The sequence below is a fragment of the Prosopis cineraria genome, unplaced genomic scaffold (assembly GCF_029017545.1).
Source record: "Prosopis cineraria cultivar Desert tree isolate PC_DT_omini unplaced genomic scaffold, ASM2901754v1 PC1, whole genome shotgun sequence".
In the NCBI taxonomy this organism is placed as follows: Eukaryota; Viridiplantae; Streptophyta; class Magnoliopsida; order Fabales; family Fabaceae; genus Prosopis; species Prosopis cineraria.
In genome coordinates, this window is record NW_026555332.1 from 49,368,332 (window position 1) to 49,394,061 (window position 25,730).

Here is a 25,730-nt window from a genome sequence, read left to right on the forward strand (position 1 = left end):
ATAAAGTAAATACTCTTTATACGCAGGGGTTAAATAATATAAAAAATTTAAAAAAATAATTTTATGAAGAAGTAATATTTTACTCAAAATTTAATTATTTTTTATAAAATACAATGATGATTACTTTTCTCATATTCTTAAAAGCGAAAAATACATTTTATCTAAAAGTTATTAAAAACTTTAAATTAATTGAGGCAATGATTTTAAATTAATAATCTAATCATAATTGAATTGAAGTCAACTTGATCATAATTAAAATATATAAAATACTTATACGTGACCATTGTATAAATTGATTCAAGAAATATAGAAAAAATATTTTTAAAAAATTTTGGATATTCATACTAGCCCAAGTAAGCCCGAAGATATTAAGGTCGAGCTTGACTATGTATGCTTTTTATATAATGTATGATGTTTTATGCCTAATTCGAATAAACCCAACCTACTTGAATTACTAACTCTAGATGAGGACGTTGATAAGCACTATGTCTACTGTAATATTGCCATTTAAGGGAGAGTCCACGTTGGAAGACCTGTAATCCAAAGCATCTAAAGCTTATATTGTTTTTTGCCCTATTTTAATAATAATTTTAAAAAAGAGTAAAATTGCAAAAGGACAAACCTACAAAGATGAGCACAAGCATGAGTGAGAAGCAAAATCAAAGGAGATGAAGTTGAAGAAGTGTTCAAATAAAGGAGAAGGAGAACAACGAGTTTAGACTAAAGAAGCTTTTGAATGAAGGAGGCGAGAGGCATTCAAATGATCACAAAATCAGGACTGGAGTAGTGAAAGCAACTAAAGAGTTATATGAAAGGAGATATGGAGAGTGGAGATTAGAGAACAGCGATGGAAGACAAGACAATTCGAGAGAATGGAAGACAAGACGTCATATTTTGTAAGCCACCAAATTACAAAAATTAAATTTTAGGGCACGAGAGGAAAATGGAACTAGCTACCATTGGATTAAAAATATATAATATAATATATAAATACAATACAATATATATAAAAATTTAAATATATAATAATATATAAGTATAATACACACACATACTCTTAAATGAGGCAATCTTTAAAATTTTAAGCCTGATTTGCTTGGGTATATAGGCCTTTAAACAGGCCAACTCAGGCTAGGCCTCTTTATACCAAGCCCAAGCCAAGCTAGGTTATAGGTTGCCTGAAAGAGGCCTATCTTGTTCTCAGCCTATTTGTGTCCCGTGCTTTTATATTGTTTTTTATGCATTTTTCTTCTTTTTTGATTTTAAACAACTTTCAAAATGGTCTCTTGGAATTTCAAAATTTTCCATCATTTTTATAAAATATGATTTTGTGTTTAACTCTTTTATATTATGGTAATCTAACCTGAAGACTTGTCTAATCTTAGTTATCGTGATAGCGTATCATATGTTGTGTTTTCTGGTAATATTAAGACGGGCATTGCATTAGGGGTTGAAAATGAGAAAAATTGTGGTTTTTTATGTGGTGCATTGCACAAGCTTTCCCAAGTCCCTTGCTGGTCTAGGTGTGGTTATGGGCTATTAGCACTTCAATTGGGTTTTGGACACTTTTGATGGTTTAAAAGTGTGAAAATGTGGTTACCATGGTTCCAAGTATCCAACCTAGTGATATGGTTTAATTTTGAAATGAAATCAATGCCGTTAATTAGCACACTAAGCAATCTATATGTGTGCACCTATATCATTTCAACTAGGTGTTGGGTGAAGATTTAAGCTGCGTTAGAAGTTTAGCCTTTGAATCTGGTTTGTGGTAGCAAAGTTGCTATCATGGATTTGTGTAGTGTCTCATGATAAATGGTGCCTATGTCACAATACGACATAGAAACAAGTTGGTTGTAGTGTAGTAAGTCTTAAACTCTTAGTTGTGGACTTATGGTGTGTTGCATTTCTATTGTTAGCCATAACAAACACCCTAGTAGTTGCAATAGATTTCTTAGATTTTGGAAAATGACATTTTAAAACTCATTTTCAATTGATTTTCAAATCTTTTGGACATCCCATGCTTTCATATATTTTATAACTCAAATCTTTATAACTTTTTAGTCTTAGAAAGTTAGAGTATCTTACACCATGGGTTACTCGGGATGAGTTATTCCCAAATTATCATGATAGATTGTAATTGATATGGTTAATTATGTGAAGTAATTTGGTGATATTTCATTAACCTTATAGAAAATGACTCATTTATTACTAGGATCTATTATTATTATTAATAAGCTTTAATCCTAGTGAAAATGATTGCAATCACTTAAGAGTAAAATTTAGGTTTGTAACCTTATATATTTGATATATTTTTATTTAATCAAATCAAACAAATGAACTTTAATATATTAATAATATCAATAAAAATAATTTATTATAAACTAAATAATTTTTAAAAGATTCATACGCCTTGATTTAATTAAATACAAGTATGTTAATTATATAAGACTAAATATTTTTTTTTCCAACATATAAATTTAAGTATAAAAGTGTATTCCCATCACTTATACATAGATTTCGTGTTTGAATTATATGATATCTCAAATATATATATATATATATATATATGTTATATTTCATTCATTTTTTATTATAAGAAAAAATATCATCTATTTTAATTTTTCTCGTAAGTAAAATTATAAATTTGAAGAAATATTTTTTATATATTTTTAAATTAAAGCTCATAAATGAATAATACCATTGAATAAAAAATAATCATTAACGACGAGGACATTTTGATCGAAATTTTTTAATTTTAGACATAGACATAATTAAAATTAACCATTAATCAACATTTTTAAATTGTGTGAATTTATTAAAATTTACTTATATTTAAAAATAGAGGATTGATATTTATCAACAAAATATTCACACAAATAATAGGATTCAAAATCATTAGTTTTGTACGTTATTTATCATGTCTTGTCATTGCTGCACTGTTAAACAAAAAAAATCCAGCAATGTTCAATATAAATATACAATCAGGGGTGATTAAATTTAAAATTCATATATTTTACCATTAATTTTATTTTTCCTATAAAATTAATATACAATTTGAATATTAAATTATAGGTTTAGAGGTCACTTAAACTCTAAATTTGTATTTAATACATTTTAAACTCTAAATAATTAAATTTAGAGTAATTTACTCTCAAAATTAAATTAAACTAAACATTTATTATTATTTTTTTAAAATTAAAAGTTGATGTACAATTTCTCTTAAAAGATAGTAGGGACTAGAGAGAGAGTAAAATTTGAGAAAATCATACATTAGATTTTATTTTATTTTTTAAAGTAACATACATTTGATTTAATTTAATAGTGGGTTTAGGATTTAAATTTTTTATAAATTTATAATTCACAATTTAAATTGCATATTAATATTTATTTTGATTTTTTTAAAAAAATAATTATGAATAATATTTTACTCCTTCATCATGCATTCCCGTTTTTAACCCGAATTACCCCTTCATTTAAAAGACGCTGACGAACAATGTTTTGAAGTGCAGGCGCTGGGAAAGGGTGACCCCACATTTGTGACCGCCCTTATGTGGCGTGTTTGTTGCTAGCTATACCACACAACTATTTTGCCATTTGCTTTGCTTCGGTGCCTGTGAGTGTTGATATTCCCTGCTCCGCATGGAGCTTTCATCTTGTTCCACTTCAATTCGGGTTCCTGCTATAGTTCCTAGGTGGAATTCTTCGTATTGCGTGAAAATACCGTGTCAGGCAACACCTATAATCTCGAATTTGTTCTTGGGATTTTCCAGAAACTCGCATTCCGTTGGCCTATTCGATAACACAAGCTGTTCTAAGCCTGTTTCAAAGAGACAACAGAGACCCAATTCCATCAGGGTTAGTATTTCTTTCCGCATCCTATTAGAATTTTGTTTCAACTATCCGTGCTTTGCTGGATATACTTGGGTTTTGCCTGGCATTTCGTTACAAAGTGAGGTCTAAGGGTGACCAAGAACACAATATCCTTGGACTGAGTCGTTAAGTAGTCAAATTGAGTTTGCATCAATGGCGCCACTAATTTTGCATGCCAGTAGTTCGCGTACAAGCACGCTATTTAGTCTTGAGATGCTCTGATTAGGAAATGATATAATTTGGCAACATGTTTCTAATGGAAGCAACTTGTAATAACGGACTAACTGTGGTATCCTGGACATGCCATGATGCTGAGAGGGTGCAACGACGAAGATAATGTCAACAGTCGGGTCTGGTTGTTAAGCAGGTAATGCGTCAAATGAAAGAGTTAAGTGGCCGTGTAGGATAAGAACTCACGACCCTGTGGCATGGCAAGTTGATGAGCATTGACACTGACTGTCGCGGATCGCGGAACTTTCAAAATTGGTGGAAGACTAGTACTAGTACACTGCAGTAGGGCAATAACATTGAGTGTTACATCTCATAACGGGCCCGGACCACCTGGTAATTGTCGTTATAACATTGCAATAACGAAGTTGGACTGATTCCAATGATAATATCAATGATCATAGATGACAATCTAACTGGCCAAGTTGGTGACAGTGGCAACGTGGTGTTTGCAGTGATGGTGCAGGTCGATAGCATGGTACGGTGAGGTGGCAATAAATAGGCAGTTAGAATGAACTGAAAAATAATTAGGGGACAGCTATAGTGTTAGTGAATTTAAGATTGTCACTGGCACACTTATCCTGAGTGTTGTCAATTAGATTAACTTTATATTTCCATGGCTTTTTAATACATTTTGAAGAGATTGCAGATACATTACAAATAACACATATTTCCATGGCTTTTTAATGGAAATAACTGTTCACCTTAAGCACATGTTTTGCTGTTCAATTTTCCCTTGGCCTGTAAATGTTTATATTGGTTTCAAAGAAGTGATTTTTCATGAAGTTTGATTTTGATGTACGTGATTTGAGTCTATTTTATCACCATTCTCTGGTGAATCTGTTGTATCACTTTAATTGAACTGAATGCTCCCAGGCCTGTAGTCAAGCTGGAGCTGCTGGACCTGATCATGCAATTGCAGACAGAATTTCAGCTTTCAAAGATGCATGTTGGAGATTTTTACGACCCCATACTATACGTGGTACAGCTTTAGGTTCTGTGTGAGTAACATCAAACCTTGATGCTAATGTTTTTTCTTCTTCCGTTTTATGGATTTTTTTGCTACTTCATGCCAAGCATACTTAATCTCATTTTCACTTTCTGTGCCTACAGCGCTTTGGTGGCAAGAGCTTTAGTTGAGAATTCAAATTTGATAAAGTGGTCGCTTTTGCTCAAGGCATTCTCAGGTCTTTTTGCCTTGATATGCGGGAATGGCTATATAGTTGGCATCAATCAAATTTATGATGTTAGTATTGACAAGTATGACGCAGATGTATACAGTTTGTCCTCTTCCTATCTTCTTATTTCCTGGTCATTGCTTATTTATTGCTAAGTTGCAATATATCTTTTAAAGCTGCATCAACTCCAGAACAGTTGTATTCTGAGATTCCATTCCTCGGATTTCAACTTTTTCATGCTTCTAGTAGACTTCCTTGCCAAGTGCATCTAAGTTAGCTTTATGTTTGTTTTCAGGGTAAACAAACCCTATTTACCTATAGCTGCAGGAGATCTTTCAGTTCAATCTGCTTGGTTCTTGGTAATATTTTTTGCTGCAGCTGGCTTGTTGATTGTTGGATTGAACTTTGGGCCCTTTATTTTTTCTCTTTACACTCTTGGCCTTCTTCTTGGCACCATTTACTCTGTTCCTCCTTTTAGAATGAAAAGGTTTCCTGTGGCAGCATTTCTTATTATTGCCACGGTAAGAGTTCTTCTTCTTTTCCATCAGTCTTTGCATGTATTAACTGTTGATTTATTGATTTTTCTTAAAATCTAAAAGGGATTCTACTTTGATTTAGTTGCAATTCTTTTGGTTGAATTCATTTTTTATATGATCTGTATGTTCATTAGTTCATACTATTGTACAAAGATTGACAGAATTAGCATGTGCAGGTACGGGGTTTTCTTCTTAACTTTGGCGTGTATTACGCTACTAGAGCTGCTCTTGGACTTACCTTTCAGTGGAGGTTTGTTGGAGTTTAGCATTTGTATATTCATATTCGTAACTGGACGATGTGAAAAAAAAAAAAGGTTGTAGGTGCCTAATGTTCAAACATAGGGCTCCTTGAAGACCACAGTAGTTATGAATGTATGGTGTTCCGATAGAAAAGGTTATAAATGAAAAGAAACTGTGAAAGTTAGGTTCTCTTAATGAAGGACACGAGCAATGACGGGCTCCACCTTGAAATGGTTGAGTCAGTCAATTGTGTTTTTCAAGTAAATCTATGCTTCCTTAGTATGCCAATAAAGTTCAGGATGACATTAGCTTTTCATTCAAATTTTTTTCATTATCGCAGCAATGCAGTTTATATTTTGATAACTTATTGCGTACTTATTCATATTTCCCTTGCTGCAGCTCTCCTGTGGTTTTCATCACAACATTTGTAACGTTGTTTGCGCTGGTAATTGCCATAACAAAAGATCTTCCAGATGTTGAGGGGGATCGCAAGTGAGTTTTTTAATGCTGTAGATCTATAATCTATTTATCTCAATCAGCTGACTTGCAGATACCGTGCCTTTTTTCCCCCTATGATAAAACAGTATTTTCTTTTAACTGGGGTGAATCCTGTGCATTGCATAAAGTTTGAAAAACAAGTCATTATTTGTGAGCCTTGTGTAGTGTGATTTGTTAGAGCTTTTATATTATATATAGATATGTATTATATTAGGTGTACATGCACGTGTGTGTATTTAATGCATATTCACTCTGTGAGTAATTTCATATTTCATCTGATGATGAATTGAATGTAATAACTATTTTAGGTATCAGATCTCAACCTTTGCTACTAAACTAGGAGTTCGTAATATTGCTTTCCTTGGTTCTGGAATTTTGCTGATGAACTATATCGTTTCCATACTGGCAGCAATATATTTACCACAGGTGAATACAAACTTGCGTTATTTACCAGTCACTTGCATTAAGTTATTTATATTGTCTTCCATGAAAACAAAACCATGTGTAAAGTTGGCCACATGTTACAGGCTTTCAGGCGCTGGCTGTTGATACCAGCTCATTTGTTATTTGCATCAAGCCTGGTTTTTCAGGTTTGTTTCTTTGGGTTCATAACTTTTGTGGCTGTCATTATTGTCCAGGTGGATTTTCAGGCATGCTTCACGCTGTTTCTTTTTATTTTATATTCTTGATTTTGCTCTTCCCCTTTATTATATAAATCCATAGGCCAAACAAAGTATGCTTCTTCTTTTTTCTTTTGCCCCGTTTATACTTGTTTACAGAAAGTGGTTACTGATATATTTCATATTGTGGGTATTCAACTGAATATATTTAGGCATATGTCAAGTTCTTAAAGAATGTTATCACAATTTGGAAGTGCTTCTTCCTTTAACTTTCCATTTTTTTTCCCTTTTAAGCCGTGTTTGTTCTGAGAGAAAATCTGCTTGTTTTGCCAGAAAGGAAAATTTTCTTCCCAGAATTTTTCTGCCATCCAAAATTTTTTTCTTTTCAAAGGAAGATTTTTCTTTGAAAAAAAAAAAAAAGAAGTATGGAAAGCGTTTATATTGTATCGACAACTAGCTATTATGACAGCTTACTACCATACGTTCATACACTTCATGTTTAAACATGCAAGTACCCATGCACATATGCAAGGATATAGAAACACTCTGCATTCGTATGAAAGCTAATTGCACATACATATATAAACATGCAACTACACCCCTTTTGTTCACATGGCATTACACTCATTCAAACACACACACAAGTACACATATACACCCACATGTTAGTACAAATGCATACATATCTACACTTGTATGGTCACACATGTAAACATGCCAAATATATACAAACTAGCATGCAAATGGGTACGCTCTTGTATGGATGGGCACATGTGTTGGGTGCTCAAAATAATAAAAGGACGCGATGAGAATAAATCTATCAAGATAATATAGAACAAGATTCTTGTTCTATACTTCTCTCAATAGTCACGCTTAGGAGAATTTTCAAAGGGTTTGAAAGACTGTTTTATTAATTTTTTGATATCCTAGCTTTTGAGTTGCTAGTTCTATTTATGATGCTAAATATAATTTAAAATAATAAATAAAATCTAGATAACAAGATCCATAAATAGACTCTCCTAAAATCTAAAATATTGAATAAAATCTAAATAGATAAAATATTGAAACTGAATAAGATTTAAAGAATCTTAATAACTAACTAAAATCTGAAAAAATATCTAAAAACTAAATAAAATACTAAATCAAATAAAAAATGAAATCTAAATCAAATAAAAATGAAATCAATCCTAATTTATCTTTTGTCGCTTCCTTCTTGAATAAATCTGAATTTTATCTGGGATCTTATTATCATTACCCCCTTGAAAACTTAACTTGTCCTCAAGTTGAAAAGAAGGGAATTGAGCATGCAATAGGTCGTAGTCCTCCCAGCTTGCCTCTTCCACAGGTCACTTGTGCCGTTCCACTAAGAGTTCAAGTGAATGATGACAAGTTTGTCGATGATCTAAGACTCAGTGAGGCCTTACGTGTAACTCAAAATCAACTGATAGTGGTAAGGGAGCTGGTGTAAGTGGCGGATCCATCCCATGAGCTTGGCGCAATAGAGATACATGGAAAATAGGGTGAATACGAGCATCTTTTGGTAAATCTAATTCATAAGTTACTTTGCCAATCCTTCAAAGAATCTTGTAGGGCCTAAAAAACGAGGTAATAATTTTTCAAACTTTTGCTTGGTAAGGGATTGTTAACGAAAAGGCTGTATTCGCAACCACACAATATCGCCCACAGCATACTCGGCTTCTCTTCTATGCTTGTCAACACAAGCCTTCATCCGGTCCTGAGCCTTGCATAGATCATCCTTTAGAAGTCGGATCATTGCATGTTTGGTCTCAAGTTGATCTTCCAAGTCAGCTACAGGTGTTTATCCATTCATGTAAGGTAGTAGGGGAGGAGGATTTCTCCCGTATATCAGCTTGAAAGGTGAATGGTTGGTTGATGTATGATAACCAGTGTTGTATGAGTACTTTGCCCAACAAAGAAACTTGTGCCACGACTTAGGTTGCTCGTGTGCAAAATAGCACAAATACGCTTTAAGACAGTGGTTGACCACTTCTGTTTGACCATTTGTTTGGGGATGGTAAGTAGTACTAATCTTCAACTTGGTTTGGCTTAATTGGAATAATTCTTGCCAAGAGGAACTCATGAATATAGGGCCCATATCAGAGACGATCAAGTGAGGTACCCCATGTAGGCGGATAATTTCCTCACAAAAGACCGTGGCAACTTTCTTTGCTGTGTAAGGATGCGAAAGGGCCAGGAAATGGGCATACTTACTCAAATGATCCACTACTACTAAAATGACCTCAAACCTACTAGACTTTGGAAGACCATTGATAAAATCAAGTGAGATGTCCTCCTAAATGTGAGAGGGCATAGGTAAGGGTTGAAGAAGTTTCGTTGGTGCCAAAGTTTGATACTTATTTTGCTAACAAGTAACATAATGTCGTACATAGGCCTTCACATTTGTTTTCATTGCTGGCCAATAAAAATTCTGTGAGAGACATTTAAATGTTTTGAGAAACCCATCGTGTCCTCCAATAGTCGTAGAGTGAGCTTGGGCTAGTAACTTTGGTCGCAATTGTGATGAATAAGGGATGACTATTCTATGATCATAGAAAAGTTTGTTATTAACCGGATGGAATCTAGGTCGAGATGTTGGATTTTTTAGCAAATCTTGCATTATTTCATTAGTGAAGGGATCTAATGCCAATTCAGAGGAGAGGTCATGTAGCTTAGATGCGAAGGGGATTGCCAGTTGAAAAAAAATCAGCATGTTGTGGTCATCTTGACAATACATCGGCCCCTTTATTTTCCATTCTTGCCTTATGGATAATAGTGAAATTAAATGGTAAGAGTTTGATGATCAACCTTTGTTGGGTGTTGGTGGTGAAACGCTATTGTAGTAAATATTGGAGATTGGCATGATTGGTTTTGACAAAGAAATGCCTTCCGAGTAGGTAATGGCGCCATTTTTGTACTGCAAGCACTAACGCAAGGAGTTTACAATCGTAAGTGGACTTGAAGCGGTTAGAGAAAGAAAACCTTTTATTGAAGTAAGTAATAGGATGGTTGTTTTGCACCAGTATAGCTTCAATCCCTTCTGTGGATGCATCGCATTCAATTGTAAATTCCTCCTCAAAATTTGGCAATTGTAAGACAGGTGCCATCATCAATGCAAGTTTAAGGCGATTAAAGGCTTTCTGAGCTGGTTCAGACTAGAAGGCATCCTTCTTAGTCAACTCAGTGAAGAGTTGCACAATAATCCTGAAATTCTTCACAAAACATCGGTAATGTCCTGCAAGGCCTAAAAACCTGCGTAACTCTTTTACATTTTTTGGAATAGGCCATTCTCGTACTGCCTTCAGCTTTTCATCTTCCACTTCAACTCCCTAGGCAGAAATTTTGTGCCCTAAAAAGGGAACCCTTGGCCTCCCAATGAAGCATTTTTTTAAATTAACACAGAACACATTTTTTTGTAGTGTCTGTAAGACGATTTGCAATTGATCTTGGTGTTGTTGGAAAGAGGAACTGTAGATCAAAATATCATCAAAAAAGACCAAATAAATTGTTCATAGTTGCTTGAAAAGTGGCTGGAGCATTAGTTAAGCTGAAGGGCATGATTGTGAATTCATAGTACCCAAAGTAGTTTGAAATGCCGTTTTGTAAATATCATCAGGTGACATCCTAATTTGGTGGTATCCTGATCGCAAATCCAATTTGGAGAAATAAACTGCCCTGTGTAACTCATCAATGTTGGGGATTGGATATTTGTCTAGAATCGTGATGCTATTCAATTTTCGATAATCTACGCAAAGACGCCATGAATCATCCTTTTTTGTAACCAATAATACTGGGCTGGCAAATAGACTGGAATTAGGCTGAATAAACCCCTTTTGTAGTAATTCTTTGAGTTGCTTCTCAATCTCAATTTTTTGATAATGAGGATACCTATATGGTCATAAATTTAGAGGGTTGCCCCTGGTAGTACGGGTGTAAATGGGTGGCCACCCACCCTTATCCGTTTATACCCGTTTGTGCCCATTTTTAAACGGGTACAAATGGGTATGGGCAGGTCTAGGCCACCCATTTTCTTAAGAAAAAAAAAAGAATAAAAACATATGCTTCTCATCCCGTTCTAAATTAACATAAGTACTTAAGTAGCATCATTCATAAAGTTTAAATATCTGGATAATACAAGGATAAATATTTTAACAAAAAATACTAAATAAATAAGGATCAATAATTCTAATTTCTAAAGTCATAACCCATTTAGCCTTATGGATCCTTATTCAATGATTGTTTTCTTCGGAGTCACTTGATACGGTAGAAGATTGAGCTATTGATTCCTCCTCTACAAAACAAATTAAGACAGCTAGATTAGTAAGTAATAATATATATATATATATATATATTATAAATCAAAATGAATATAAATCAAATAACTTATTCAGATTACCATCAACAGCACGTAAAGTCTCATCAAAATAATCAATATTAATCTCTTCCACCGGGGTGCATGATGTTGATGATAGCTAGTTTGAGTGCAAATGAGTGCCTCGACCATTGTTGAAGATAAAGAACTCCTGAAAGCATCTAGCATTCGACCCCTAATATTAAAAACAGATTCTGAAGACGCTCTGGAGATAGGTATAGCTAACAAATCACATGCAATCAAACCCAGAACTTTATACTTAGAAGAATTCACCTTCCACCATGCCAAAATGTCAAAATTATCATCACAAGCATCTACTAACTCTGCATTTAAATACCCTCCCACCTCTGAAATTGGTTTCTTCGAACGCTTACTCATTGTAATGGTTAAGAAATTTTGCATTATCATATCAATAATTTTTTTAGAAGATGGAGGAACTTGCTTCCCCCTACTACTGGCACTGCTATCCCCTACCTCTGTGCCAGTTCTAGATGGTTCACTCCCACTGATTGTAAGAGTTGCAGAGTACTCATCAAATAAGTGATGCAGGAGCCCTATAATCTTCTTTTTCAGCATTTCTCTTTTTGTGTAATCACTAATAAAATGCTTGAAAGCAACTTCAACATAAGAAAATTTGTATCTAGGGTCAAGAATCACAGCTATCACCAACAATGGATTCATGTTTTTTGCCTTTCCCCTAATACTTGTCATACTTACTTTGCATCCTTTCTACCATGTCACTCAACAAAGAATTGGATTCACCTCCAATTGAATCTAATCGTGTCTTGATTACAACTATATTTTGAAAACATGTGTTTGATGTGACATAATTTGATCCAGAAAAATGAAGAGCCATGTTGTAGAACAATTCTAAAAAGGTGAGAAATTCTTTTGCAACACTCCAGTCATAGGCATTAGGAGGTTTAACTGTACCTCCATCACCATCATAATCACCAAGTTCCTCTTCATCCTCCATTCCTATCCTATCATCCACATAGCTTAAGCTTAAAGACAGCTTAACTTTTTTTTTTTGAAATAGTTCTTGTAATCTTGATCTTCATCCTCCATCCTATCAAAGACCTTAGTGAACTTAATGGCATTTTGCAACATAAGATATGTTGAATTCCACCTATTAAGATGAGCCAAAAACAAATGTTAAGAAAAATTACATATCACAATGAAAACAATCACAATGTAACAATAATGTAAATTTTCTAGTTGGACAATCCATGCTAAGTAGACTCTCTGAAACAAACAATGCAACAATCCATGCTAAGCCTGCATGTGAAAGATCTAACAAACTTGATTGCATGCTGAATGAGTTCAATAGATTGATTCATATGTTTAAGGCCCTCTAAAATAATTAAATTTAAAATATGAGCAGTACACTGCATCTACAAGAACTTCACATGCTAGACCTCCTAAATCTTCTAATTTTTTTTTTAAAAGCACAACAGCAGAATCATTAGAAGAAGTATTATCAACTGTAATGGCAAATACTTTCTCAATACCCTAATAGAATAAGCATCCTTCAATTTCATTGCCAATGGTATCCCCTTTATGGTTTTCAACCACACAAAAATTTAAAATTCATTTATGTAATGTCCATTTCTCTTCAATTTAATGAGCTGTTAGACACATATAGTTGGAATTTGTATTGAAGTCTAACAATCTGTGGTGAGGGACACACAAACTTTAGATTTCTTAAAATACCTTTTCAAATGTTTAGCTTCTTCTAGATATATCTTGTAGTACTACTTAGCCATGGTGGTGGTATGGGAAGGGCTTGTAAATCTCGGTTCAAGCACTACCAACATTTTTCTAAAACTTTGCCCTTTCACAACTCGAAATGGCATCTCATCCAAGGTGATAAATTCAGCAGTTGCTTTTTTGCATCGTTATGCATTATACGGCTGATGAGTCATTGATTTACCAAAAGAAGTAGAGAACAAGGATTGTCCTGCCTTGGCTTTGTTTGGCCTCTTCAGGCAAGAATCAAAATGTCGCCAAAGGTTCTTAGTCCCAGTTTTAGAAGAAGGGTTAGCAAAATTCTTTCCGCAATAGTTGCATTTGGCCCTATGCTCACCTTTATTATTTATAAACTTTTCATAATGATTCCACATTTCAGTTGTTGCACTCCTCTTTCGTGTGGAGGGAGGCACTTCTTCAGCTTAGGTAGCTTTAGATTCAGTGGGTGTTGGGATGGTGGTGGTAGCTTTAGACTCATGTTCCCTTTTAGTAGCGTGCACATTTTTCATAATTAATTTGAAAATAAAAATTATACAACAGCCAAACCAAACCAATCACAAACCCATTTGGTCTATGGCACAACACATTAACTAAACTATAAACAAAATTACAAGTTCACAACAATATAGGTAGATTCTAAACAGTAATGGCATTATGGCATAAGCACTCCCCTTCAACCAACCTATAAAATGGTTCAATTTGATTACACTATGGCTTGTGGATCAGCCAGGCTTCGATGAGAAAAGGGGGAGAAAACAATCCCAGCACAATTTTTTTAAAAGTGTATGACAAGTAAATTTAATTTCAATTACCACAAATTATCATTGACAAGCAAATCATTCAATTTGAAGATTACAACAAATCATCATGGTTACATTGTTGGTTTTGTCTTAGATTACTAAGATATGCATTATGGTGAAATACTTAAATATAAACAAGAATTACATTTAAATTCTCCAACAGTTATAGACAAATGCAAAATGTTGTTTATTTCACAGCAACTCAACATGTAGACCACATAGCAACTCAACATGTAAACCAAAGACAATTGATACATAGTAGCATTCAAAGAATTCATCGTCACTAAACATTAATTACTTCATCATTAGCCAAAGTCATTAATTACAAAATGCTTTTAGACTCTACAAAAAATTGATAAAAGACAAGAACAGGATTATACAGAAAATTGTGGAGGGAGTAAGCAAGAGCAATAACCTTAGATTCTGGGATGAGAAGAAGGTAGCTAACTAGCTGGTGCATGTGATGGTGTAAGGAGCTGTTCAACTAGATGCAACTTGTAAGTGCAATAGTGCGTGGTTGCGTGGTGCGACTGCTACAAATGAGATCAATGACAGAGGTGATAGAATCTCAAGCTGAAGCTGAAGTTGACTTGGTGATGGCCGAATAGGGGAATGGTCTAGTCACGCACTGAGTGAACAGTGAGCGTGAACAGAGTGAGTGAAGGTCGAAGCCTCGAAGGCAACAGTGGTGATTGGTGAAGGGCAAAGATGAAAGAGCTCAGGCAGTCGCAGCTCAATACTTAGGCAGCTGCAGCTTTGCCGCTCATGATCACTGTAACACACCAAAATTTTTTTAAAAAAATAATTTAACTCAACCATAGTTGGGTTATAGCCACCCAACACATTTTTATATCAATAATTTCAATATAAAATATTTTATAATTGGCTTCAACTCACACACTATAACATTTCAGATAAGTTTTTACCTCCCACATGCCATTAGGCTAAATCACATTTGTCCATCCTTATACTCCCAACAAGTAAACTAAATCACATTTGTCCATCCTTATACTCCCAACAAGTAAAATAAGCAATTTAGTCAATTTTCAACACAAGCCAGTTATTTGGCCTTATAATCATGCCATTTTAACCAATTTAAAGTAAACCAAATATTAAAATTACAGTAATTCAAATTGTACCAAAAATAAAAATAGTTTGAAAGGCATGATTACATTTATATATTCATATAATTGACAATAAACAAAAAGCCCTAATATTGACAATATAACACATTATAAATCATAAATTAAATACCCAAAAGAGACAGTGGATCTATACCACTAAGTCTCTGGGACTCCTTCACGTGTCACTCGTGGCTCTTCTCCTGAAAATTGTTAACCACATAATGAGACTCAAAAGTCCCAGTAACCAAAGCTAATTTATGATAGTGTATACAAACAGTTAAGTGTGTGCTTACTAAGTGAGAATTAAAAATAATATAATTCCAACAAATATAAAAAATATTACAATACACACAAACAACCATCCTTATATCCCTCTATTAACCTCGAGCAGTAGCCCTCACTCGGTGCTAAATTACCTGGCCAAAGGTAGATTAGCCCGAGCCCTTACAAGCTACCTATTGAGCTCCAATAGGGGCGTACCATGTGGCACATAAATACAACAATAATAGCAAGTCTCCCAACACCTCCCACAATAATTAAACAAATTCATAATAATATTGCACAATTATACAATATTACAAAATTCATAATTTTCTCAATAATCACCCAATTAACATGAAGTAACACTAATCACAAATTAAAAGCATGGTTACCTTGTGGCTTTTTCAATAAATTATTCCTTAAAATTTCTCTCTCACCACAATCTTCACCAGTAATACAATCTACAAATAACATATTATTTATAAATATTAGTTTCAATTTTTGAAACTAATAAAATAATTCTAATAATAGAATTAAAAATATAACATAATTCCTAATCTCAATCTTAATACAAATCTAGAGTTAATACTATTAAGTAAAATTTTTAACTCTTCTTTTAATTATCAATAAACATTAATAATCTAAAAATCAACTTCTAAACTAATTTTTATTATCAAAATTTTCTTTTTATTTCATAAATTCGTACCTAAAATATTCAAAAATTAAAAATTGAGTCTCTAGCTTAGAATCATAATCCTATAGCCATAATAATTCATTTCTCATCCCAAATAATCATCTAAACCTCAATAAATCAACATATATTTTCAGATCTAGTTTAGAATTTGATCCATAAGCCACAAATTCAAAGATCATCAACAAATTTATACTCGAGAACATTTATTATACTACTGACTACCTCAAAAACCATATTTATTCAACATAAATTCATCCCTCTTCAAGATTTTAAATTTTCTACCACTACAAACTCAGAAACCAAAGAAGAAGGATGACTAAGAAAAATTTTTAGAACACTTACTTAGTCTTGAAAAGCTTAAAATTACACCCTAAATATCCTATTAAAAACTCTTACCTTGAAAATTTAGATATTTCGCACCTGCGACTCGCGTTCTCTCCGCCTCAGCTCGCGCATAGGAAAAGAATTAAAGAAACGAAAGGAAACGGGTGAGTTTTTATAAAAATTCAGTGGGTCCCACATTTTTTTAATTATTTCTTCTTTCCTCTCTCTCCCTTTTTTTATTATTATTATTATATATACGTAATGATTGCAGCACGCGGCGCCGAAAGCAAACTCATTCTTCTTCTTCTTCTTCCCTTTTTTTTTTATTCACACCTTTTCTCTGTTTTTTTAATAATAATAATTTAATAATATTTTTAATTAATTAATTAATTAATAATAATTTTTTTTAAAAAAAATTTAATTTAGAATTATATCCTAAGTTAGATTTAATAATTATTTTCTACTAATTTGCTTACCTCTAAATATTTTTCAAAATTTCTATTAACCAAAATTAATTATTAAAATTTAAATTGGGATGTTACAATCACGAGTCACGAAAGGCTAGGGCACACAAGCACAATGCATACACTGGTCTGTAGGTCAGGGGTTTGGCGTCTAACAATGTTTGAGACTTGAGAGTTGAGATTGAGAGCACGGATGAGGGACCCCAAACACTTTTGGTTTGGGCTTGAGAGTTGAGAGTTGGGTCTTTTTTTTTTTTTTGCCTTACAGACCGCGTGACTGATAGCCCATCTCCACTTATCTTTTTTTTAAATAATAAATATAAACGGGCAGGTATGGACCACCCGAGGCTGTACCCATTAGCCGCCCATTTATTCACATACGAGTATATACCCGCCCGTACCTGTTTAACTTCCTTTGATGTTGGGTGTGGGTTGACCCATTTACCAACGGATTGGGCGGGTAAAATGAACACCCCTACCTGGTAGTAAGGGAATGGTATGTGAGTGATTTCTAAATGGTGGCAAGTGTGTGGGTTCTTCAAAAACATATGGGAATGCTGTAAATAGAGGTTTCAAGTTGAATTATTGAAAAGGTTTGGAGTCAGCGAAAGCTTGCATTGAATTAAATTGGGCACCTCTAGTAGGATTGGGGACTCTTTGTAGCTTATACCTTTTACCGTTTACCGAAAAAATCATAAAGAGTTTATTCCAATTAGCCTGCATCGTATTGAGTGATGTTAACCATTTAATACCTAGAACTAGATCAGCCCCTTCAAGTGTAAAGGGGAAAAAAAATCTTCCTTGATGGTTATCCCAGTAAGTTGGACTTCAACCCCTTTACATATATGGTTGCAGCGAACTATGCTACTATCACCAATTTGGACCCCAAAAGAGGACATGGACTGGGTTGGCAGATGAATTTCTTGCACTAATGAATATGAAATAAAATTGTGAGCGGATCCACTATCCACTAATAAAAGGACCTCATGTCTCTCTAATGTCCCTTTTAACTTCATCGCAGACCCATTATTACTTCCCAAAATAGCATTTAAAGATATTTCGGCCTGATATTCCTGCATCGTCCCTGTTTGTTTGATGCCACACAAATATCCATCTGGGTTTTGGTATTTTGGTGGCCCAAAGTTCTCTTGTAGCGATTTAACAAGCTCTTCCCAGTACAGAATGGCTCGCTCATTATTAACCCAAGCGAATAAATCTAACGCCTCTCCTTCTAAAGACATAGATGCAGTATCCACCTTTTGCTCTTCAGGTGTTATAGTATCTATTTTTTTTTTAATACCCAACCTCGTGGGTCTCTTTCGTTGAATTTTGGGAAGTCAATTTTTGTGTAAGGAAATCTCTTGCATTTGTAATTCTCTTGGTCATTGTCACTTTCTTCTTCTTCTTCTTCATAATAGTGCTTGCAATGCGTATCTTTAGACTTCTTGTCTTTATTGATGGTAAATGCTTCACGTGCCTCTGCCTTCTCTTTTAATAAATCAAGAGTTTCAAGTTTCTGAGCAATTGTGGCTGAATGATTTGATGCGAGTGTGTTGGGATTTTCTAGGTCATTATTGGATGTGTTGTCAGATGGGTGGGTATCTTGGCTAGTACGAGTGGTAACTATGGCTTTGATGCCAAATTGTTAGGTGCTCAAAATAATATAAGGAAATGATGAGAATAAATCTATCAAGATGATATAGAGTAAGAATTTCACTCTATACTTCACTTAATAGCCATGCTTAGGAGAATCTCCAAAGGGTTTGAAAGACTGTTTTATTAATTTTCTGATATCCTAGCTTTTGAATTGCCAGTCATATTTATAATGCTAAATACTATTTAAAATAATAAATAAAATCTAGATAACAAGATCACTAAATAAACTCTTGTAAATCTAAATAGATAAAATACTGAATCTAAATAAAATTTAAAGAATCTTATAACTAACTAAAATCTGAAGAAATATCTAAAACTAAATACAATACTAAATCAAATAAAAATGAAATCAATTCTAATTTATCTTTTGTTGCTTTCTTCTTGAATAAATCTGAATTTTATCCGGGATCTTATCAACATGCCTACATGCATGTGCATATGCAAGCAGACACAACATGCCTACATGCCTATATGCATGTTGCAGGCTTATGCATACATATATACATGAAGACATGCCCCCTTGTGTTGTGTAACCATTTGCTTGGCCACCATCTACCATTTCCCACCCTTTTGTTTTCATGCAACCCAACCAAAAAAAAAAAAAAAATTGAGGAAAAACTTTTATTATAACAAACAGCAGAAAATTTTGTTGTAGAATTGAGTTTAGGAAGAAAAAAATCTCTTAAAGGATGTCATTTTCCTGTAACATAACCTTAACGAAAGAAGACTTGTTAAGACTTGACAGAGAAGAGGAATGATATCACAAGAGGATGAGGAATCCTCCTAGAACAATGATAATTTGACAAAAAAGAAAACAGAAGCATTGGCTTAAGATATTACTTCAATCCCTTTGCGTGTTTGATATGTAAACCCTTTTGAAATCCCCTGAGCTGAATCCCGCATTACACTCAAACCAAATGAACCGTTATACAATTAAAGGAGCTCAACTCCAGCACCTTTTATACCCCTTCCTGAACTCAAAACCTTTCAACTAAATGGAGGAAAGTTCCAGGGGACCTACATTTTACTTTTCAAGTTTGTAGTTCTTTGTAAGGACACATTTAGTTTTTCCTGTCCATGCTGCCAAAACTTTTGACCTTTATTTTGGTCCTTTGTGGATAATCGTTGATTAACTACTGACCGAATGTTTTAGAAGAGATGGACATAAACAAACAAGAAAAAGAAGGAAGAGATTCCCGAATTCTTTTCCCTCCATTATATCCTTCAGTAGAAAGCAACTTGCTTTTAAGTTTGCAATACTGGAAGTTGGCATGCAATATATTTTAGTGCTATATGGACTTCAAGTCCTTGGTGATATCACTAGAACCTGCTGTGGTTGAAATTTTCGTGAAAATGACATTGATTAGAATGCATTCACTTTTGGTAGTTCTTACTAATGTATGCTAATCGGAACCTAAATGTCTGTGAAAGCTTATTGTCTGGTGTTTTATTATACTCTTTTTTCCCTATGAAACTCAGGCGCACACAAAATATGAAATTACTTAATTGTCATAACAGATTTTTCTTCTTCTTATATTTCAGACTTGGGTATTAGAACAAGCTAATTATACCAAGGTAACAGTTCTCGCCGTTTGCCTTGAAAATAATTGTAGTCGTTTTTCCAATACATTCATCATGTTAGTCCAATACACTTAGAATGAAGTGGTAAAACTTTCAAAATCTGGATCTTTCTCTCCATCTTTTGTAACATCATGAATTGTTTTCTGCAGGAAGGAATTTCAGGGTTCTATCGATTTATATGGAATCTTTTTTATGCTGAATATGCCTTATTTCCGTTCATCTAACGAATGCTGTACATTTGGTGTCGGGAGATAAGTATGCTGGCATTGTTAGATAATATTTTGTTGTTGTATCAAGTAAATGTTTTTTTTTTTTTTAGCCTTTTGGTAGTTATGATTCACTACAACATCTTGTAATAAGACGTAATGCCATAGGAACTCTGCCCTAAGCTTAAAATTTATGTTGATGCATGCCCAAATATACTGATTGGACATATCAGTAATTCATCCTATAGATCTTTACAAATGGTCATAATACGCGTTCCTTAACCTGGTATACTGAACACCTTCAGTGACCAATCGATCATCTAAAGAGGACATCAGTTGTCACTATAGCCGACACATTTCACATTCGGCTACCGTATAGGAGTCTTTTGCGCTTCTAATTTCCACCTAGTTATCCTCACAGGAGTGCGTTATTTCAAGGATGGATCAAAAGGGCTTAACCACCCTCTTAGAAAGTTTTGGCACAACTATCTTGCTAGTTCATTGATTTCGACGATGCCTTCTTTTTCTTTTTCCATTTGGAATCAGAGCTTGCAAAATTCTTCTGGTTCTTGTACCCGCTACTCGACCTACGAAAACTTTTTGGGTAGGAGAACAGCCATCGGAAGCATTGCGGAGTGTGGACGAACGTCAGTTTGGTTTTCTGGACTCCAAGAGAAGCGCAGGATCACTCAGTTTGACCTTCACTGTATACTGCCAGTTGATTGGCTTGCTGTACAAAACACTGCCCCTACCTGAAGAAAATGATCGGCTAGGGTGAATAAAGCTATGGTTTTTGGGCGAAACGTGAGATTGAAGGGACCCTGGGAGATGGAAATGGAGAAAGAGATCTAGTCCTTGGAGACAAGTTTTGATGTTCCAGAATTCGAAATTGTAGTTCTGAAGGGTAGTCTCTCATGCAACCAATCCTCGGGCCAGCACCTGTTGTCCATTTGGTAGATAATTGATGGGCCAACTGATATGACATCATGGATTTGTGTAAATCTATCCTCTTGATTATTTTGTCTCTCGGAATAGGATCCTTATCACCTTCCCCTTGATCTTCAACAAACAAGTTCGATTTAGAAACCGTGAATTCTGACTCATCAATGTATGATTCTTCTGCCGTCTCATCTTCTGCTGTCTCATAACCAGCTGATAAGGAATCTGGAGCCAAAAAACAAACACTTGACGGATATGATTGTTGCCTCCCAAATATGTCTGATACATTGTCTCGTCTTGTTATTTCGAGTGTGGATAATTTTGACCTGACTCCTCCAGACAATCTTGACAAGGGCGGATGGGAATTGCACATGGCATTATAATCCTCATTTCTCAAGTCAGATATCACCTTAGCTGCAGTGCCAGAACTTCCGGGATCATTGTCGTGAGGCAACTCTGCCAATGAAGAATTGCCTCGGGAGATGAGATCCTTTTCCTCCCGGGTCATTTCTCCTGCGTCATCTATAGGGTTTTCCTGGATTTAACATAAAAAAGGAAGTGAGGAACTTGCCTTCAATTGTTCTCCTGTTTTGTATTGAAATGTCTTTTTCTTTACATCTGACGAAGGCTCTAGTCAAGTTCCTAAGCAGAATAGCATGGCCAGCAGCCATCTCCGTTTTGGCAGAGGATATCTTATACGGAAACAAGATCTCGTTTCTTTTACCTCTACATCTGTAAGATCCACGCCGTGTTCTTTGAGGAATGACAAGAATGCCTGAAAATTTTCTTCTGTCGGAAGATAATGACCACTGTGAGCCCAAACAGCCTTCGGAGTGAAGAAATATTAATGTCAGCATAACGAACAGAGTTAAATAGGAAAGGAATGCAGGGAAATCAGTCTAATAGTCTATTCCAGAAATCTTATGTTTTTTCCTATTCGTACTTTAATGACACCACCTTCCACCACCAATCTTCCGGCAGACGAAGTGGCTCCCCCTGCCAGGAAACTTGAATGTTGAAATTTGCCCTTAATCTTCTGTCCAACATATAAAGTTTTGGATGTGCCGAGCACAAAAATCCACTTAGCATCTCCTGTAGTTTCAACAAGTTTCCCACTCTGCTTGTAGAAGAGTCGCCCATTCTCTATCACGACTTCATAAGCTTTTCTTTCCACCTTAACAACAAAAAATATAAAATTTTGTGTTACCATGTTGCTTGACAACTGAGCTACCCACAAGTTATGGGATTTTACTTTAACTCTGGCCTTCTTACGAAATAGTGTATGACCAATTCCTCTCCATCTCTGGCTGGGGTTAGACGAGATTGATATTCTCAATGAAACATTTAATGAGATGTCAAAGGACAAGAAAACTTACTGGACCCAGATATCTGATGCATTGCAGTTGAAGCTTTGATCTTGGGCACCTTTCGTGATTGATTTCCTTGCCTTCTCCAATATCAAGCCTGCATTTTGAAGTTTAATTAATTTACATCAATCATTTAGTATGATTGTTTCCCCTGCTTTCGGGACCAGTGTATGCTTACCAATAGAAGAAAGGTTGACCACTGCCACAACGGAGCCATCTGGCATAGTAAAATTGAAGATTATGGCCATAACGATGCCGAGGATCAATCTGACATTGAAAGAGTAGCAAGTAGTCAGAAAAACTAACATTTTAATTATTTTGCACTGCTTTAGCTGCGAGACTCACTGCTTCTAGCCAGTGCTGTAAAGCAAGTTTACGGGCCTTCCCGTCCTTTGATAACCCCTTTCCGACCTGCCAAATAATAAAAAGAGAACCTCAGCAGCTCATAAAACGTAAATGACAATAGGACACGTCAACGTTATGATTCAAAAGTTACTTTGGCAGCTCTCGTTCTTGCCCTTGACCAACGGGAATGAGCAGTCTCTGGCTTATCGATGTCAAAAAAAGATACTGAACTCCGCCTTAGCTCAGCAAAATCCAACACCTTCCACCTGTAAGGGTTTTATTTGAATTTAAAACAAATTTTTACAGAGAATGAGGGATATAGGAATATGATTTTTTTTTTACAATTTTTTAATCTTAAAATTTGACGGTTAACTACACTCCTTCGATATCGTTCTAAGTAAAAACTCTAAAGTCTGAAAATGTAAAAGGCTAATGATTTCTTAAATATGAGATTCTACCCCCACCATTATAAATAAAATTCTTAAACAATGCGCTCAGATCAAGGAGAATAATAGGGCTTTTTTTTTTCGGTTTTACCTTGAAAGGAGACTAATAAAGCTAAAGTATGTCTATTTGAGAAGGCAAATGATAAATACTAACCATCTCTGCTCTGCAAGAACTGCACAATCTGCTAGCCGCCTCCTAGTTCGGAAACTTTTGTAAACTTTCTGCAATTTGGTTGCTGCTTCGTCTCTTGGCGTAGCATAGGGAGTCTGTGGCAAAGGTGAGTGGAGCATGCTGTCGGAGAAGTGATTAGTTGATATTGACAGATTATCAAATTTTTCTTCATTCTTTATGCTTATTTATTTACATGAGATGTCATTCTCCACATCTCCTCTGGGACTATTGAAAGAAAAAACAGCCTTTAACTCCCGCCCCTTTAAGTTAAGAGCGCTTTCAAGTATCATCTTCTAACGATTTGATTTCTCAGTGACTGTTACTGAGACACTGCCTTTGACTCTTATTGATATCTCCCTGCCCAAAAATTTTATTTTCAGAGAATAGCTTCCAAGGAGGGACTATTAACCATTTATATCAGAAAATGGTCCGGAAAAAGTCTAATTCCCCAAATTAACAAGTTTTATAAACAAAATGTATGCTTATAAAAAAAGAAAAACAAAAAGGTCGGAACACGCATCAAACTTTGGCACTATGGCTATTATTAGATGGAATCTTCACCAACAAAAGGATGTGCCAGACATCCAGGTAAATTACTGATGGTTTGCGAAAAAGGAAGCAAATTGCTCCATAGATAAAACTCAGTTTAATAAAAAAACTTTGCTTTCAGACAATGCCAGACAAAATGTAAAGTGCATGTGCATGAAAGATGTGGTTAAAGAAGATTATTGAAAAGGTATGGAGCACTTGTAAGATTCTTCCGTCTCAAAAATATGGATTTTGACGTCTCGAACTCACTAATGGAGCAATCACTGAAGCACAATGAAGTTATTTTTCTGAAGTTCAAGCAGTGTTGTTATTTTCTTAGACACACTTTTAATCATTTCAGCTGATTTTAAAATATAGAGAAGAAAGCGTGCTGATTGCTAATAGAGATTGTAGGAAACTTACATTTCAGTCAATGCACTGAAAGGAAACTAGGTTTGATTACCATTGCCTTTATTACGTAAAACTTGATTTCAAAAACTCATACAGAAACTTCTCGGTTATTTCAGGCAGATAGGAAAGCTAAAACCAGCATCGTAATAGATTCTATAAAATCCAATTATGCACTGGAAGCAAGTAAACGATCAAATCTAAAAGAATTACGCGCGCGCGCATGTTTTAAGCATTTCGAGAGAAGCAGGGTCACGAGACAATGCCATGATCGGAGTAATTATTTGATTTATTCCTCTGAGAACGTCTCCTTGAATCAGTTATAATTTTTTATACATACATTTCAAATTTTAACCTCAAATCATTTTAACATATTCCTGAAATTTTAGCATGGCTCAAAAATTAATGATCTGGAAACAAACATTGAGTTTTTATAGTAGAGGAATGAACAAGAGGAAGGGTTTGCGATTGACGAGCCTACCTTATCCTGTGATTGTGACACCGGACAAGAAGAAAGGCTTCAAAGCGAGGTTGGGCAGTGGCAGGAAGAGCCAACAAAAAGTATAGAGAGAGAGAAAACGAAGAGAAGCAGAAGAAATGAGAGAGAGAGAGAGCGAACAATGAGGAAGATGAAGAGATTGATCGGCCTCTTATCTTCAGAGGCTCTGAAGGTTAATTACAGGGTGGCTCCCTTCAAGCTTTTGTAGAGTGCAGTGTCCGATGCCCAACACGTTGGCCCTCTACTATTCTTAGGAGGTGAATGTCATATTGAACGAAAAAACGTTTTCCCTTTACAATGTAAACTTACCCAAAAAAAAAAAAAAATTGTAATTACAGATAAACAAAAATAATTAATAATTAATTGAAAACAAGTTGTTAAGAGTTACTCTTCCCGTTTCAAAACACGTCTTTCAAAATTTTTGCACTCATATTAAGAAATATAATTATTTTATTAAAATATTGATCACATTGTCAAGTTAATGCATTAAAAAAAGGATATAATGATCACGTATTAAGAAATATTGATCACATTGTCAATTTTACTCATAATTTAATGCATCAAAATAGTTTTAGATTATTCATATAATTAAGGAGTAATGAGAAAA

At 34.7% G+C, this 25,730-nt stretch overlaps 2 protein-coding genes across 5 annotated transcripts; one reads left to right on the plus strand and one right to left on the minus strand.

The window, feature by feature from the left end:
* The first annotated feature begins 3,521 nt into the window (after positions 1-3,521).
* LOC129312483 (homogentisate solanesyltransferase, chloroplastic) lies at positions 3,522-20,701 on the plus strand. Of its 4 annotated transcripts, XM_054955131.1 has the most exons (11): positions 3,522-3,855; positions 4,975-5,099; positions 5,212-5,358; positions 5,572-5,797; positions 5,989-6,062; positions 6,452-6,544; positions 6,859-6,976; positions 7,078-7,140; positions 16,598-16,676; positions 20,175-20,207; positions 20,363-20,701. In XM_054955131.1, the coding sequence occupies exons 1-10, from the start codon at positions 3,640-3,642 to the stop codon at positions 20,195-20,197; spliced, it is 1,164 nt and encodes a 387-aa protein (XP_054811106.1). In that variant the 5' UTR covers positions 3,522-3,639; the 3' UTR covers positions 20,198-20,207; positions 20,363-20,701. The 4 variants fall into 4 exon arrangements, 3 of the variants coding, with proteins under 3 accessions (XP_054811106.1, XP_054811117.1, XP_054811097.1); XR_008593596.1 differs by lacking the exon at positions 16,598-16,676 and having other exon boundaries at positions 3,523-3,855; positions 7,061-7,140; XM_054955122.1 differs by lacking the exon at positions 16,598-16,676 and having other exon boundaries at positions 3,526-3,855.
* On the minus strand, positions 20,487-25,301 carry LOC129312474 (IQ domain-containing protein IQM6). The gene is made up of 9 exons (XM_054955114.1): positions 25,106-25,301; positions 23,671-23,808; positions 23,222-23,336; positions 23,071-23,136; positions 22,904-22,992; positions 22,735-22,822; positions 22,302-22,532; positions 22,083-22,184; positions 20,487-21,893 (listed from the first exon to the last, which is right to left on the minus strand). Exons 2-9 carry the CDS (start codon positions 23,805-23,807, stop codon positions 21,204-21,206), a joined length of 1,518 nt encoding a protein of 505 aa, XP_054811089.1. The 5' UTR covers position 23,808; positions 25,106-25,301; the 3' UTR covers positions 20,487-21,203.
* Between the last annotated feature and the right edge of the window lie 429 nt (positions 25,302-25,730).